General features: G+C 43.1%; 1 protein-coding gene across 25 annotated transcripts in view; it reads right to left on the bottom strand.

The window, feature by feature from the left end:
- Nucleotides 1-17,485, bottom strand: part of ncor1 (nuclear receptor corepressor 1) — a 376,647-nt gene that overhangs the window by 308,565 nt on the left and 50,597 nt on the right. For all 25 annotated transcript variants that reach the window (XM_078224546.1, XM_078224545.1, XM_078224544.1 and 22 more), the window contains exon 2: nucleotides 9,222-9,401. In XM_078224546.1, coding sequence (XP_078080672.1) covers nucleotides 9,222-9,347 — 126 coding nt within the window. In that variant the 5' untranslated portion in view covers nucleotides 9,348-9,401. The remainder of the gene's footprint in view (nucleotides 1-9,221; nucleotides 9,402-17,485) is intronic.

The raw sequence follows: 17,485 nt of genomic DNA, 5'->3' as shown, positions 1-17,485 counted from the left end.
TCTCAGGATCCTCTCCATCAACTTACCAACCACTGAGGTTAGACTCACCGGTCGGTAATTTCCCGGGCTGTCCCTGTTCCCTTTCTTGAATATAGGGACCACATCTGCAATCCTCCAATCCTCCGGAACCTCTCCCGTCTCCATCGACGATGCAAAGATCATCGCCAAAGGCTCCGCAATCTCCTCCCTCGCCTCCCACAGTAACCTGGGGTACATCCCATCCGGTCCCGGCGACTTACCAACCTTGATGCCATTCAATAGTTCCAACACATCCTCTTTCTTTATGTCCACATGCTCGATCCTCTCTGTCCACCGCAAACCAGCAGTACAACCACCCAGATCCCTTTCCACCGTGAATACCGAGGTAAAGTATTCATTAAGCAGCTCCGCCATTTCTAACGGTTCCGCACAAACTTTTCCCCCTTCACCTTTTAAGGGTCCTATGCCTTCACATCTCATCCTTTTACTCTTGACATATTTGTAGAAAGCCTTGGGATTCTCCTTAATCTTACCCGCCAAGGCCTTCTCATGACCCCTTCTCGCTCTCCTAATTTCCTTCTTAAGCTCCTTCCTACATCCCGTATACTCCTCTAAATCCTTAACACCTCCTAGCTCTCTGAACCTTCTGTACGCCTCTCTTTTCTTATTCACCAGGTTCATCATAACCTTCGTGCACCACGGTTCCCGTACCCTACCAACACCCCCCTGTCTCATCGGAACGTTGTCATGCAGAGCTCCAGACAAACATTCCTTGAAAATCCTCCACTTTCCTTCGGTACTTTTCCCCAAGAATGCCTCCTTCCAATTTACCCGTCTAATTTCCTCCCTGATGACACTGTATTTCCCTTTACTCCAGAGAAACACTTTCCTAGCCTGCCTGTAGAAACCTAGAAACCTATAAAATTCTAAAAAAATTCTAAAAACCTATAAAATTCTAACAGAACTAGACAGGGTAAAGGCAAGAAGGATGTTTCCAATGGTGGGGGTGTCCAGAACCAGGGGTCAGAGTCTGAAGATACGGGGCAGATCATTTAGGACAAGGGACAATAGAACATAACAATGCAGTACAGGCCCTTCGGCCCTCAATGTTGCGCTGACTTGTGAAACCAATCTAAAGCCCATCTAACCTACACTATTCCAATATCATCCATATGTTTATCCAATGACCATTTAAATGCCCTTAATGTTGGCGAGTCCACCACTGTTGCAGGCAGGGCATTCCACGTCCTTACTACTCTCTAAGAACCTACCTCTGACATCTGCCCTATATCTATCACCCCTCAATTTAAAGCTATGTCCCCTCATGCTAGCCATCACCATCCAAGGAAAAAGGCTCTCACTGTCCACCCTATCTAATCCTTTGATAATCTTATATGCCTCTATTAAGTCACCGCTTAACCTTCTTCTCTCTAACAAAAACAACCTCAGGTCCCTCAGCCTTTCCTCATAAGACCTTCCCACCATACCAGGCAACATCCTGGTAAATCTCCTCTGCACCCTTTCCAATGCTTCCACATCCTTCCTATAATGCAGCGACCAGAACTGTACGCAATACTCCAAGTGCGGCCGCACCAGAGTTTTGTATAGCTGCAACATGATCTCATGGCTCCGAAACTCAATCCCTCTACCAATAAAAGCTAACACACCGTACGCCTTCTTAACAACCCTATCAACCTGGGTGCCAACTTTCAGGGATCCATGCACATGGACACTGAGATCTCTCTGCTCATCCACACTACCAAGTATCCTACCATTAGTCCAGTACTCTGTATTCCTGTTACTCCTTCCAAAGTGAATCACCTCACAGTTTTCCGCATTAAACTCCATTTGCCACCTCTCAGCCCAGCTCTGCAGCTTATCTATGTCCCCAAGGAGAATCTCTTCACCCAGAGAGTGGTCAACCTGTGGAATTCACTACCACAGAAAGTGATTGAGGCCAAAACATTGTATGTTTTCAAGATGTAGTTAAATATAGCACTTGAGGGGTAGGGGATCAAAGGATATGATGGGGGTGGGGGGGGGGGGGGGGGGGGGAAGAAGAGGTGGGGTCAGGCTATTGAGTTGGATGATCAATCATGGTCATAATGAATGGCAGAACAGGCTCAAAGGGCTGAATGTCTGCCTCCTGCTCCTATTTTCTATGTTTCTACAGCAGATTTAGTTACAGCATATCCAAGTCACAGAGGGGCAACAGTTACGGCCCTCTTCATACATCCATAAAGTAGTAACAGGAGGTGAGAAAATAAACTTGAGCCAGATGGCTGAAATGTGAAAATGCTTATGCATAAACGCTCAGTGAAGCATTTCAATATTTTATTCTAGGTGAGGATATAAAGAGAAAACTTCTATTCCCTTATTTGTGCACAACCACGGTAGATAAGCTTTGCCACATCCAAAAACCTTTTCAAACTAAACTCTTGGAAAGAAACACAATGAGGATTATTTAAGTATGTACTGGAAGACTAGCATCTCTTGGATTCGAGATTTTAACATCACTGCACCACCTTATTTGATTTGATTTATTGTCACATGTATTAACATTCAGTGAAAAGTATTGTTTCTTGCACGCTACATAGACAAAACATGGCGTTCATAGAGAAGGAAACGAGAGAGTGCAGAATGTGTTACAGTCATAGCTAGGATGTAGAGAAAGATCAACTCAATGCAAGGTAAGTCCATTCAAAAGTCTGATGGCAGCAGGGAAGAAGCTGTTCTTGAGCCGGTTGGTAAGTGACCTCAGACCTTAGTACTGAATATTGTGAAATGGGCCCCAAAGCATATAATGTCCTACATACAGACAAATGCACAGTAAAACACAAGGGTATATAAAATGGGAAAAAAATTACCAGGCAAATGTTGGTTGAAATAAACTGACAGAACACTGAGTCTCAAGGCTCAAGTAGTGTCACAGAATCATGGAACCCCCAACAGTGCAGGAGGCCATTCAGCCCATTGCGTCTGCACCGACTCTCTGAAAGGGAATCCCACCTAGGCCCTATCCCCATAACCCCACTTATTTACTCTGCTAATCCCAACCTATACATCTTGGGACACTAAGGGGCAATTTAACATGGTCAATCCACCTAACCTACAGATCTTTGGTCAGGAGGCAGTCACAACATCAAACAGAGTCTCAGACTGCACTGTTCAGGTGATTCTTTACAAAACTAAGAGCACAATAACAGCATTCTGAATTGATTTCATAAGACCTCATTTGGACTGTGTTAAGTTTTAATTCTTTCATCTGAGAAAGGGCATTGTAACCCTACAGAAAATGCAGAGAAAGACATCGATGATGATTCCTGGCCTGAGATCACTTAAATATAAAGATACGTTTAATATTCTGATTTCTACTCTCTGGCAAATTAAGAACGGATCTGACTCAGTTTTTTCATTTATTATGTGATATGGGCATCGTTGGCAAGGAAAGCATTCTTGCTCATCTCCAATTGCTTGACAAGGTGATGGTGAGCTACCTACTTGAATCACTGCAATCCATGCGGTGTAAGTACACCCGGTGCTATCGGAGAGGCTGTTCCAACATTCTGAACCAGTGACAATGAAGGAATGGTAATATATCCAAATCAGGATGATGCATAAAGGCAGAAACTCTCATAAGATTATTGAAGTCATGGACAGAATGCAAATGGATAATATTCAGAGGTAATGGGGTCTAAAAGAACTAGCAGCCATCTGCACAAATTGAGGAAGCTATGGTAAGTCGCCAGTTTTTATTCTCCCCCAAAATAGTGGGGCGGCACGGTGGTTAGCACTGCTGCCTCACAGCACCAGGAACCCGGATTTGATTCCCAGCTTGGGTCACTGTCTGTGTGGAGTTTGCACATTCTCCCCGTGTCTGTGTGGGTTTCCTCTGGGTACTCCGGTTTCCTCCCACAGTCCAAAGATGTGCTGGTTACGTGGCTCGGCCGTGCTAAATTGCTCCTTAGTGTCAGGGGGACTAGCATGGGGTTATGGGGATAGGGCCTGGGTGGGAATGTGGTCAGTGCAGACTCAATGGGCCAAATGGCCTCCATCTGCACTGTAGGGATTCTATGATAGTAATTGGAAGGTGGTAGTGGATTTATTCCTAGAAAACAAATCGGTACTAGCATTTGACAGGTGCAACAAGCTAGTGGAAAGTTCAGCCTCAACAGGTTGGAAGCCTCTCAAGGGAACTCAACTTTTGCCCTACAATTAACACCGTGTGGCGAGAGGAAATAGAACTTGGTCAGGGAGAGGTTGTGATCTAACCGAACAGGAGGTCCATGTACACAAATCATTAAAATGCCAGACAGATACAGAATGTTGGTCTTTATTGCTGGAGTGTTAAAATACAAGGAAGTAAAAGCTATTGTACAGCTGCAAAAAGCCCTGGAGGATTATAAGCAATCCTGGCCACCACACCTCAGGAAAGATACATTGACTAATTATTGTCACATGTATTATATATGTATTATTAGGTCTAATACAGATAGGAAATATACAGCAAATGGCAGAACCTTTGAGAGTATTGATAGGCAAAGGGATCTGGGTGTACAGGTACACAGGTCACTGAAAGTGGCAATGCAGGTGGAGAAGGTAGTCAAGAAGGCATACGGCATGCTTGCCTTCGTCGGCCGGGGTATTGAGTTTAAAAATTGGCAAGTCATGTTGCAGCTTTATAGAACCTTAGGTTAGGCCGCACTTGGAATATAGTGTTCAATTCTGGTCGCCGCATTACCAGAAGGATGTGGAGGATTTGGAGAGGGTACAGAAAAGATCTACCAGGATGTTGCCTGGTATGGAGGGCATTAGCTATGAGGAGAGGTTGGAGAAACTTGGTTTGTTCTCACTGGAACGACGGAGGTTGAGGGGAGACCTGATAGAAGTCTACAGTATTATGAGAGGCATGGACAGAGTGGATAGTCAGAAGCTTTTTCTCAGGGTGGAAGAGTCAATTACTAGGGGGCATAGGTTTAAGGTGCGAGGTTTAAAGGAGATGTATGAGACAGATTTTTTACACAGAGTAGTGGGTGCCTGGAACTCGTTGCCAGGGGAGGTAGTGGAAACGGATACAGGTGTGACTTTTAAGGGGTGGCTTGACAAGTACATGAATAGGATGGGAATAAGGGTAGGGGGTTTTAGTTAAGTCGGGCAGCATGGTCGGTGCAGGCTTGGAGGACTGAGGGGCCTGTTCCTGTGCTGTAATTTTCTTTGTTCTTTGTGTTTACAGTGAAAAGTACTGTTTCTTGCGCCCTATACAGACAAAACATATTGTTCATAGAGAAGGAAAGGAGACAGTGCAGAATGTCGTGTTACAGTCATAGCTAGGGTATAGAAAAAGATCAACTTAATGCGAGGTGAGTCCATTCAAAAGTATGACAGCAGCAGGGAAGAAGCTGTTCTTGAGTCGGTTGGTACGTGACCTCAGACTTTTGTATCTTTTTCCCGACGGAAGAAGGTGGGAGAGAGAATGTCTGGGATGCTTGGGGGTCCTTAATAATTCTGGCTGCTTTGCTGAGGCAGCGGGAAGTGTAGACAGAGTCAATGGATGGGAGGCTGGTTTGTGTGATGGATTGGGCTACATGCACGTCCTTTTGTAGCTCCTTGAGGTCTTGGGCAGAGCAGGAACCATATCAAGATGTGATACCAGAAATAATGCTTTCTATGGTGCATTGTAAAAGTTGGTGAGATTTGTAGCTGACATGCCAAATTTCCTTAGTCTTCTGAGAAAGTAGAGGCATTGGTGGGCTTTCTTAACTATAGTGTCGGCATGGGGGGACCAGGACAGGTTGTTGGTGATCTGGACACCTAAAAACTTCAAGCTTATGCACTTTGAATATCGGGCCCAGTCTTCCATGCTTGCATCATAGGCTTCAAGTTTACCGAAAAGAAGCATTCTTCTTACCAGAGAATTACTTGTCTCAACAGTAAAGATGGTCCAGAGGGAAAAAACCCTCACTTTACTGCTTGTCGCCAATGTAATAATCTTACCAAGGCCAGTCTTCCCATCACCATCACCCTTTAGTTAAAATATGCTAAAAGTGCTGCTCTGCACTGCAATGTACAGGTCAGCCCTGAATCCTTTTGACTGCCGGTCTGAGTAGAGCCAGCTGACTTCAGTAACAGTGCTGGGAACACTTGTGCTGTGTCTGAAGCAGCAGAGATACTTGGTGTATCGATTGTGATGAAAGATTTTTAAAAATATTTCTGGGATTATGTTGGTACTCAGTGTAGGTAAAGAAAGCTATTTGTGCGTGTGAGTGCATGCATGCGTCCAGGATTAATTAAACAGGGGAAGGTTACTAGAGACAGGTTGTCTGTGAGGGTTAAGAAGTGAAAGGTTAAAGGTATCAGGTTAATGCATTTGTAATGAGATGTTATGGCGAGTTTGAGTTACAAGTTGGAATTTGCATCAAGTGGGAAACTTGATTTTCAGCTGTTGAATTTCAAAAAGGAGTTCAGAGGTGATAAGCAACGTTTGCATCTTCCAGAAGTGTCATGAACAAACAGGGGAAGAGACATTAAATTTTACTGACCCGAAAATGGAGACAAAATAGAAAACATGAAAGATTTTTATATTTGGAGAAGCTGAGTTCAAAGGGATGTTTGAGGACAATAGCACCAGAGATGAATAAAGAAAGATAATTAAGGAAGGATGTGTAACGTAGTGACGTAGTTGTGGGGGGGGACGGGATCCTAAAGGTCAAACTCCTTTCTGTATGACCTGTTGTGAAAGCTTTGACCTGTAGGCAGCCACCCAGTGTTAAGCCAGAAGTGTCTCTGTATAAGGGAGTTGTTGCCAAGAAGATACTTTGGGTCGTTCTGTAATACTGCTTTATTAACTTTAATCTTGTGTGCTTAAGTATTTTTCCTTTTTAATAAATCCTTTAATTTTTAAAATTCTGAAGTATCACTGGTGTTCTATGCCTTTGGTGTCAATAGCTCCACTATCTTATTTTCATAATCAACAAAGGTTTATGATCAATGAGACAGACCTCACTCTGGGGTCTGGCTTGCTCAGCAATAACATCTGTTGTGGTTGTAACACCATGGAGAACATTTTTGCAACATCTAAAAGTGTAATCTTTGGCGTAAAGGATCTCTGTTCAAACAGCAATTGGCCAATAACTGCGGCATTAGAGGGATGAGGAGTTTCTGGGTCTTACACCCCAGAATACAGTATTCCAAAAGGCAATAGGAGACAGCTCAAGACACAGAGATAATGTAGAAAGAGGGAAATTGATGACCATCCATAAAGGCAGCAAAGGCAGACAGGATTCACAAATATAACAAACCCCCAATTTACAGAAAATGTCCAATAGACATTAGTGTCGGATGGGTATGAGGTGCTAGGTGACAGCAACTAAGAGGAGGAGAGTGCTGAACAATGGTGCAGAACCACCAAGCAAGGGACCACTCAGTCAGGGGTAAAGAATCGCCTTCCTACAGTCATGATCATGAATCATCAATTATATGTTCCTCCTGAATGGACATTAAAACAGATGGAAAAACCTCTGCTATGACAAGAGGTGGTTATGTATATTAGGAAAGATTAACAGATAGGAAAAAATACGATGAAAGGGCTTGTTAAGACAGATGTAGAGGAGATGTTTCCACCTGTGGGCAAGAATAGAAACAAGGGCCATAAGATAGTCACTCATGAATCCAATTGGGAATTCAGGACCAAGTCCTTTACCCAAAAACTGGTTACAATGTGGAACTCAACACCATATGGAGTGGTTGAGGTAAATAGCATAGATACATTTTGGAAGTTAGTTAAACACAAAGGAGAAAGGAATAGGAAGAAATAGAAGCATCAGCAGAATTGTACTTCACATGATCTGCAACCTCATGACTTATCCGTCACTCTACCATTAGCAATCCTGAGTTAGGGACCAACCCTGATTTTAATAAAGAGTGAAGAACAGCATGCCAAGAGTAGCACCAAGCATTTCTAAAAATCAAGTATGAACCTGAAGTTATGAAACAGTACTACAAAAATGCTATACAGCAGAAGCACAAGTTTCCATGTGATCAATTTGGGGTTTGGACATCATTGGCCAGGCCATCCCTAATTGCCCTTGAACTGAGTTGCTTGCTAGGCCATTCCAGAGGGCAACCACATTGCTGTGGATCTGGAGTCACATGTAGGCCAGATCAGTTAAGGATGACAAATTTCCTTCCTTAAAGGACATAAATGAACTAGATGGATCTTTACAACAATCGGCAACGGCTTCATGGTTATCTAATTCCAGAAACGTATTGAATTCAAATTTCACCTTCTGTCTTGGTGCAATTTGAACCAGAGTCCCCAGAATGTTACACTGGTCTCTGGATAACTAGTCCAGTGACAATTCCACAACGCCACCTCCCCCCGACTAATGTGTGCGCATGTTTCCAGTCTCAGCATGGCATAACTTAGACACAAATATAATTCAGGTCCCCTCTGACCCTTTTTCCCCACCATTCACACAGCCTTCTGATGGGGAAAATTAGGGGGAAAAACTGAATCCTAGCTTAAGGCATAAATTTTGGAAAATTCATCACCAAGGCATTCAAATGAGCACCAGGAACACTCGTTGCATTCATTCATGAGACGTGGACAATGCTGGATAGACCAACATTTATCGTCCATCCCTGGAAGAGGCCAGTGACTGGGTAATGCAAATTTCAACAACCAATGCTATGTATTGAGCTATTTGCTATTAAAAACTCCAGCTTTTAGTTTCTAAATCATCACTAGATTTTCCAAATATTCTTATTTGTGACCGTCACATCATTCACACTATGTCCTTTAATTAAATAGCATTCTTACTGTTAGTGCAACACTCATCTCTACCACCAAAGTAACAGAGTCAATCAACAGTGTGCATAGTATTTCAATATGGAATTAGCCAAACAATCGGACACTAGCTGGAATAGGCAAGGCTACACACATCACACAGTGGTTAGCACTGCTGCCTCACAGCGCCAGGGACCCGGGTTAGAATCCTGGCTTGGGTCACGGTCTGTGTGGAGTTTGCACGTTCTCCCCGTGTCTTCGTGGGTTTCCTCTGGGTGCTCAAGTTTCCTCCCATAGTCTGAAAGACGTGCTGGTTAGGTGCATTAACCCGAACGGGCGCCGGAGTGTGGTGACTGGGGGAATTTCACAATAACTTCATTGCAGTGTTAATGTAAGCCTTACTTGTGACTAATAAATAAACTTTAACACAAGAGCAACAGAATGTTTGTGAGCCTACCTGCTGGTGCCTGCTGTTGGAGAAGGTATATTGAATGGCATGACCTGGGTATCGGTTAGCTTCTGCACCAAAGGGGCCTTGGCCTGGGGGGTAACCTGAACTTGACATTTTTGGACAGTCAGTCATTCGAGTGCTGTCTAGGAATCAAGCCACCGTTTGATCATGTTTCTAGGAAACCACCTGAGGAAAAAATGCAAGAAAAATAATCAAATATATGACAATACTGGTTCTGTCAAAACCTGCCACACCATTTCACTCTTATTTTGCCCAAGTACCATCAGATGGAACCAAATTTCATCTCTTATACATTTCTTGCTCGAATTGCCAGCAAATGCATACACACTTATAATTCAACACTTGATTGTTGTACTGCATATGAAACAACCAGTTAGATATTTCCTGCAGTCAATTTGCTGTTCTCACCAGCACTATTTTGTGAGCATTTCAAGATTAACCTGAAATTATTGTGGTGTTTGGTGTACAGTCACTGCCTGTGGAAAAATGATCCAAGACACTGCCAAATAGAACATAGAACAGTACAGCACAGAACAGGCCCTTCGGCCCACGATGTTGTGCCGAGCTTTATCTGAAACCAAGATCAGGCTATCCCACTCCCTATCATCCTGGTGTGCTCCATGTGCCTATCCAATAACCGCTTAAATGTTCCTAAACATTTGTCAATACTCTTGGCCTCCTTGAACAGGCTCTTCCAGAAAGTTAATCCCTCTCCCTTATTTTCTAAACAGGTACCTGTGTAAGCAGGTAGAACCTATTAAGAGTTTAAAGGCACAATTACAATTTGTTGTAAAGCAACGGAAGTAGAGGAGCTTCCTGCCAATGGCTATCCTTCACAAGGTTTAAACAGTATTTGCACAGTTACATGGGCAAGACCGGTATAAAGGGATATGAGCCAAAGGCGGGCAATTGGGACTAGCTTATTGGTTAAAAACTGAGCAACATGGACAAGTTGGGCCAAAGGGCCTCTTTCCATGATGTAAATCTCTATGACTCTATGACGAGTCTAGAACATGAGAACTAGAAGCAGGAGCAGGCCATCTGGCCCCTCGAGCCTGCTCCACTATTCAATAAGACCATGGCTGATCTTTTTGTGGACTCAGCTCCACTTACCCGCCCGCTCACCATAATCCTTAATTCCTTTACCGTTCAAAAATCTATCTTTGCCTTAAAAACATTCAACGAGGTAGCCTCAACTGCTTCACTGGGCAGGGAATTCCATAGATTCACAACCCTTTGAGCAAAGTTGTTCCACCTCAACTCAGTCCTAAATCTGCTGCCCCTTATTTTGAGGCTATGCCCGCTAGTTCTGGTTTCACCCACCAGTGGAAACAACCTCCCTGCTTCTATTATCTATTCCCTTCATAATTTTATATGTTTCTATAAGAGCCCTTCTCATTCTTCTAAATTCCAATGAGTATAGTCCCAGTCTACTCAGTCTCTCCTCAAGCCAACTCTCTCAATTCCAGAATCAATCTAGTGAATCTCCTCTGCACCCCCTCCAGTGCCAGTACATCCTTTCTCAAGTGAGAACAAAATTGTACACAGTACTCCAGGTGTGGCCTCACCAGCACCTTATACAGCTGCAACATAACCTCGCTGTTTTTAAACTCCATCCCTCTAGCAATGACGGACAAAATTCCATTTGCCTTAATTACCTGCTGCACCTGCAAACCAACTTTTTGTGATTCTTGCACAAGGACACCCAGGTCCCTCTGCACAACAGCATGCTGCATTTTTTTACCATTTAAATAATAGTCCATTTTGCTATTATTCCTATCAAAATGGGTGACCTCACATTTACCAATATTGTACTTCATCTGGTAGACCCTTGCCCACTCAAACTATCTATATCCTTTTGCAGACTTTCACTGTCCTCTGCACATTTTGCTCTGCCACTCATCTTAGGATCATCTGAGTCCTTTGACATACAACACTTGGTCCCCAACTCCAAATCATCTATGTAAATCGTAAACAATTGCAGTCCCAACACTGATCCCTGAGGCACACCACTAGCCACTGATCGCCAACCAGAAAAACACCCATTTCCCCCCACTCTTCGCTTTCTGTCTGGATCCTTGTCTTCAGATTCAGGTAATAATATTGATGCAGTTGCCTAGAATGGCGAGCAAGCCAGTTTACTGTAGAGATTGTTATCTCACCAGCACAAGGGCATGCTCCTCTCATATTATACACAGGTTGTGTTTGCTGTTTCACTCCTTCTTTATCAGTGGTGACATATTTCTCCCAACCATTTGGTTTTAGAGTGATCCAATCCTCTATTAATAACACCACAGCATGCTCGAGATAGGGCAAAATCAGAGGGTTAATTTACTTTCCACACACACCAATGTGGGGAGGAGGCATTGCTGCGCGGTCCCTGCCAAAATGGACAATTTCACATTTTCCCACATTATGCTCCATTTGCCAGATCTTTGTCCAATCTGTTAACCTATCGATATCTTTTTTGCAGCCTCCTTATGTCCTCTTCACAACTTATCATATAAAAGGCTACTTAGTAAGATAAGAGCCCATGGGTGTTGGGGGCAGTATATTAGCACAGATAGAGGATTAGCTAACTGATAGAAGACAAGAGTTGGAATAAGAGGTACATTTTCAGGGTGGCAATCTCTAACTAGTGGAGTGCCACAGGGATCCGTGCTGGGGCCACAAATATTTACAATAGGGATGATCAATAAATGCTAGTCTAGTCAGTGAAGCCCACATCCCTTGAATAAATAAAACACAGTTTCCCAGAAACCATACGGTGAGGGTAGATGCAATTGTGACCCAATCGCATCCATAACTCTTTGTTGACACATCAGAAGGGGCATAACCGGCAAAGCCAAAACTAAACTGATGCAACTACTAAATCTAAATTACTGAACCTATCAGGATAATTAGATACTATCACAATTGACATTTTAAAAGCAAATGAAACATAGGACAAGGGCAAAAAGCAAACCACTGGATAATGACTGGATTTTCTCTGATGCAGTTATGTAACATAATGCCCTGTGCAGTAGGGAGACAGCCAATTCTAATGGCTCAGCTGCTGGCAGTATTCACCAGAGCCCTTCTACGAATTGATTTCTGTGCCCCTCTGAATTCACAGTGGATATACCCAACTCTACCTCATCAGCTAGTTCATTCATAACAAATCTTATCTCAAACACCCTTACTACATGGGCAGAAAAGTTTCAAACTGGAAAATTTTGGTTTATCGATCTTAATTTGGAGAATGACACCAATTTTATTGACCAACAATTTTTATAATTTGCATTTAGTTTTGTTTGGAATCCAAAACTAAAGCTAAACTTTCATTAAAAAATAAAACATTGGAGTAAAATTTTCAAAATACTGGTAAAAATCCCAGAAACTCGTAAGGAAGAAAAAATGGAATTTGGTTATTCATTGAGTGGAACAGAGACCCTCTTCCTTTAACAAGTTTCTATATAAACAAAAGGCAGACTTCACAATTAAAAAAAATTAGTATGTTACACATTTGTTTCCAAAAAGAAAAACAAGGTTTTATATAAAACCAATACTCATTGAATGGGCAGTTAAGAAGGTGCATGCAGCATGCTCAGTTCTAACCCAGTAAGGTGCAGTACTCCCACTCAGACCCAAGACGCAACAAGCAGCACTCAGCTAGATGTAACAACTAGAACTTACAACTTCCTTTGCATAGAAAACTTCCTAAAGTGCTATGCGGAGCAATAATCAACACTGTCACTGAGCCAAAAGAGATGTTGAGAGGGTCAAAAAGGAAAGCTTGCTCAAAGGTGGTTTATAAAGTGGATCTTAAAGAGAGTCAGTGTTTTAGCTCAGTTGGCTGGGCAGCTGGTTAGAGATGCAGTGTGACGCCAACAGAGCTGGTTCAACTCCCGTAGTGGTTGAGATTATTCATGAAGGCCCTGCCTTCTCTACTTCGCCCCTCACCTGAGGTGTGGTGATCCTCAGGTTAAATCACCACCAGTTAGCTCTCCCCTCAAAAGCAACAGCAGCCTATTGTCATCTGCGACTATGGGGACTTTACCTTTATCTGCTTTGTCTAGATCCTTCCTGATTTGGAACACTTCTATTAAAACTCCTCGCAACTTCCTAGTGTCTATTGAGAACTGCACCAGGCTCCAACGTATCCTCATAATTGACATCACATCCGTGGAACCATTCTTGTAAATCTTTTTGCAACATCCAGAACAGTGGTGTGATCAATGATTTAGGGGCATAGATTTAAGGGAAGGGGCAGGAAGTTTGGAGAGGATGTGAGGGAAAAATCTCTTCACCAAAGGATGGTGCGCATCTGGAACCCACTGCCTGAAAGGATGGTGAAGGCAAAGACCCTCATAACATTTGAGAAGTATTTAGATGTGCATTTGTGACGCCAGAGCATATAAGGCTATAGATCAAGTGCTAGAAAAGTGGGATTGGAATAGTTGGGTGGTTTGTCTTTGACCGGGGCAGATGTGATGGGCCAAAGGGCCTTGTTCTGTTCTGTTTACCTTTATGACTTTAAATGCGTACGTGAATGGTCACAGAATGGGTTACGCATGCATAGCAGAGATTCAAAGACACATACCTTTGTCATAAACAGAGGGCTGGGAGAAGACAGTAAATAAGAGATCAAGCTGGTCATTGCAGAGATTGTAGAAACAGTTTGGAGATGCAACACAGAAGCACATTCCCAGCCAGACCCACCGCAACAAAGTGCAGGGTGACAATGACAGCTAGACTCAACACAAAACATGGCGACAGTCAGAGCCAAACCCACACACCAGCTACGAAAGAGCACTTCATGGCAAAAGGCAGGCTGGAGCCAGATGGAGAGCAGAGGTGGAACTCGACAACCTCATTGGATTAATTGCAGAGAATGCTAATTTGCACAATAAAATGAAATTACTGCTTGCAATTGTTGAAGCAAGGTGTGCTGCATCTGGGTTCAACAACTACTTAACAAGGTGGTAAGTAGCTTAAGTATGCGCTGGCCACAAAAACAGGATAAATAAATTTGACCAAACACTGTTCTCAACTGTTCACTCTTAATCATGAAAAGAAATCAGCAAAGCGATGGAAGGAGTCAGGAAGTGTTATCAAATGGCCTCACCTCTCAGTTTGGATTCTGCCAGGATCTCTGGACTCCAGACTCCATTACACGCCAAACATAGACAAAATAAATAAATTCCAATGGTGTGCTAAAGCAACTGCAGTGCACCTTGTAGATGATGCACACCACACTACGGTGTGTTGATGAATGCTTAAGGTGTTAATTGTAACCTTTCCCTTCTCAACCTGTCTACAGCCCTTGGAACAGTTGACTGCACCATCATCCTCCAATGCCTCTCCACTGTAGGCAAGTTGGGTGGTACTCTTCGTATCCAGTTCTAGTCTTATCTAATCATATCCACAGATTCACTTGCAATGGTTTTCCAAGCCTGCCCCTGTATCATTACCTCTGGTGATCCCCAAAGATCTATTTTTGTCCACTCCTATTTCTAATGCTCCCCTCAGCAACATTATCTGAAAGCACAGCATTCGTTTTTTGAGCTGAGGACGCCCAGTTCTACCTCAAACCACCTCTCTTGACTCCGGCGCTGTTGCTTAATTGTCAGATTGCTTTTCTGACATCCAATACTGGAAAAGCAGAAATGCTCTGTCCACAAAAAGCAGGACCAAGCCAATTCCCGCTGGGTTAGTGTGCCCACGATCAACAAAATGATGAAAAGTGCTGTTGACAGTGCTATCAGGTGACATTTACTCAGCTACAAACTGCTCACTGACGCTCAGTTTGGGTTCTGCCAGAGTCACTCAGCTTCTGACCTCATTGCAACCTTCGTCCAAACACGGACAAAACAGCTGAACTCGAGAGGTGAGGTGAGAGTGACTGCCCTTGATATCAACGCAACATTTGACCTAGTGTGGCATCAAAAAGCCCCTGCAAAACTGGAGTCAATGGGAATCATGGAAAACATGTGCATTGGTTAGAGTCATGCCTAAAACAAAGGAAGATAGTTGGGGTTGTCGGTGGTTAATTATCCCAGGACATCACTGCAGAGGATTCTCAGAGTAGCTGATGAGACCATGTCTCAAATACTGTGTGCAGTTTTGGCTTCCTTATTTTAAAAAGTGTGTAAAGTGTTGGATGGCAGTTCAGAGGGGATTTACTACATTGATGCCTGGAATGAATGGGTTATTTCACGAGGATAGGTTGAACAGGCTGGGCCTGATTCATTAGTTTAGAAGAGTGAGGGGTGACTTGTTTGAAGCATACAAAATTCTGAATGGACTTGAGAAAGTGGACATGGAAAGGATGTTACCTCTTGTGGGTGAGTACAGAACTAGGGTTGTACAACTTTGGAACTCTGCCTCAGAAGGTGGTGGAAGTGGAGTCATTGAATATTTTCAAGTCAGAGATAAATAGATTCTGAAGAGTCGCAGACTCAAAACACTAACTGGGTTTTTCTCTCTCCACGGATGCTACCAGACCTGCTGAGTTTTTCCAACATCATGTTCACTCTAGCAGTTTACTGCGCTAGTGACCTGCAATGTCACTTCCAGTAAATACATAAATATATTTATACACAGTGCTAATGCAGCTGCTAAGAATCAATATTAATACATAAAATTTCCTCCCCATTTAAATTGAACATCAACAAATTCAAACAAGTGCAACATGAACAATTATCAATAAACAATAATGAACAAGTCAGACGGTCTGGAGGTCGTCATTCTTGGAATGCTTGATGGCAAACCTATGGCGTCTTCTTAGCACTGGTTGCAACCTCTGTCATTTTCATCCTTGCATGAACGTCGTCGGTGGTTGGTTTGATCGGTGTGACATTGCAGCTAGGAGTTGACTGTGTGTGGTCTACAGGTGAGGTGTTGCTTTCCTCAACAGTGTCTGTTGGTGGCAGGGTTGCAGGAAGGCGCAGCTGAACCCAGATTTTCAGCAGGTTCCATTTCCAGCAGATTGGTTCTTCCCACCAACAGCTGGTCCGCATTTCCTCCTCCAGATGACATCATCTCTGGTTTGGATGGTATACAAGATAAATCCAGTCTGTGCAAGGGGCATGGCAGGAACCCATTTCTCTCCTATGGAGTAATTCCGAGCCAAAACTTTGTCCTTGGTGAAAACACATTTGGCTTTGCTTTCCCATCGTTCTCTGCCCTTGCTGTTGTATGATTTCTTTAATTTTCAGAGATTTCAACAGATCGAATGTTGTTTCTTCATCATTAAAAATGCAGGAGAGGTTTTGGTCGTAGAATGAGTGGTGTTCCGATACATCAGTAGGAATTGATTCAGGCGTTTGATAAGCAAACCTTGTTCGCTGGTTGTTCTCTATGTTTCAATGGTTTGGACAAAACATTGCTAATCCATTCATAGCAGGATGATATGGTGCAGACCAAATATGTTGAATATCATTCTCTTTCAAGAAACTTTCAAATTTTTGGGGGACAAATTGAGGTCCCTTGTTGCTTACCAATTGTTCAGGGAATCCAAACCTACTCAAGACTTTTCCTAGCCTCTCAAGTCTTAACGGATGAAGTAGATTTCATTACAGGAACTTCTGCCACTTTGAATGAACATCGACCATTACTAAGAAATATGTCCTTCAAAGGTCCTGCAAAGAATGCATGCACTCGTTTCCAAGACTCTTATGGCTATTCCCATGGATGCAGTGGTGCAAAGGATGGCAGATTTCTTACCGTCATACATGAAGACCTCGTTCCAACTTTCTCTTCAATTTCTGCATCCAATCCAGGCTACCAGAAAATAACGCCTGGCTATTTCCTTTGTGCATACAATTCCACAAAGGCCCTCATGTAACTTGTCTAACACTAGTCTTCTCAATGGTGGCAGTATGATCACTTTGAGCCCCCAAAGAAGACATCCCGACTGCACGGACTGTAGCTCAAATCTTCTACGGGCGTATGGTTTCAAGTCAGGTGTTAGTTCTGAGGTCTTACCTCGTAATAACATATCCATCACTTCTAAGAGTGTCAGATTGCTCCAAGTGTACTTCCTCACTTGTCCATAAGTGACTGGTGCACTGGCTACCTGTTCAAAGTAGAAGATACCTCTACTTGAGTGGTTTGACAAAATACTGCCAAACAAACGAGTTGATAATGGTAATCTTGACAGTCTATCGGCATTACATTGTAGATTTGATTTACAAATATGCACAGACAATAGCAATGCCCATCTCTGCATTCTACTTGCTGCCAGTGATGGAATCCCATGTGTGGTC

The sequence above is a fragment of the Mustelus asterias genome, chromosome 12 (assembly GCF_964213995.1).
Source record: "Mustelus asterias chromosome 12, sMusAst1.hap1.1, whole genome shotgun sequence".
NCBI classification, from domain to species: Eukaryota; Metazoa; Chordata; class Chondrichthyes; order Carcharhiniformes; family Triakidae; genus Mustelus; species Mustelus asterias.
The sequence above is the reverse complement of the archived record's forward strand: the minus strand, read 5'-3'. Positions and strand labels throughout refer to the sequence as shown.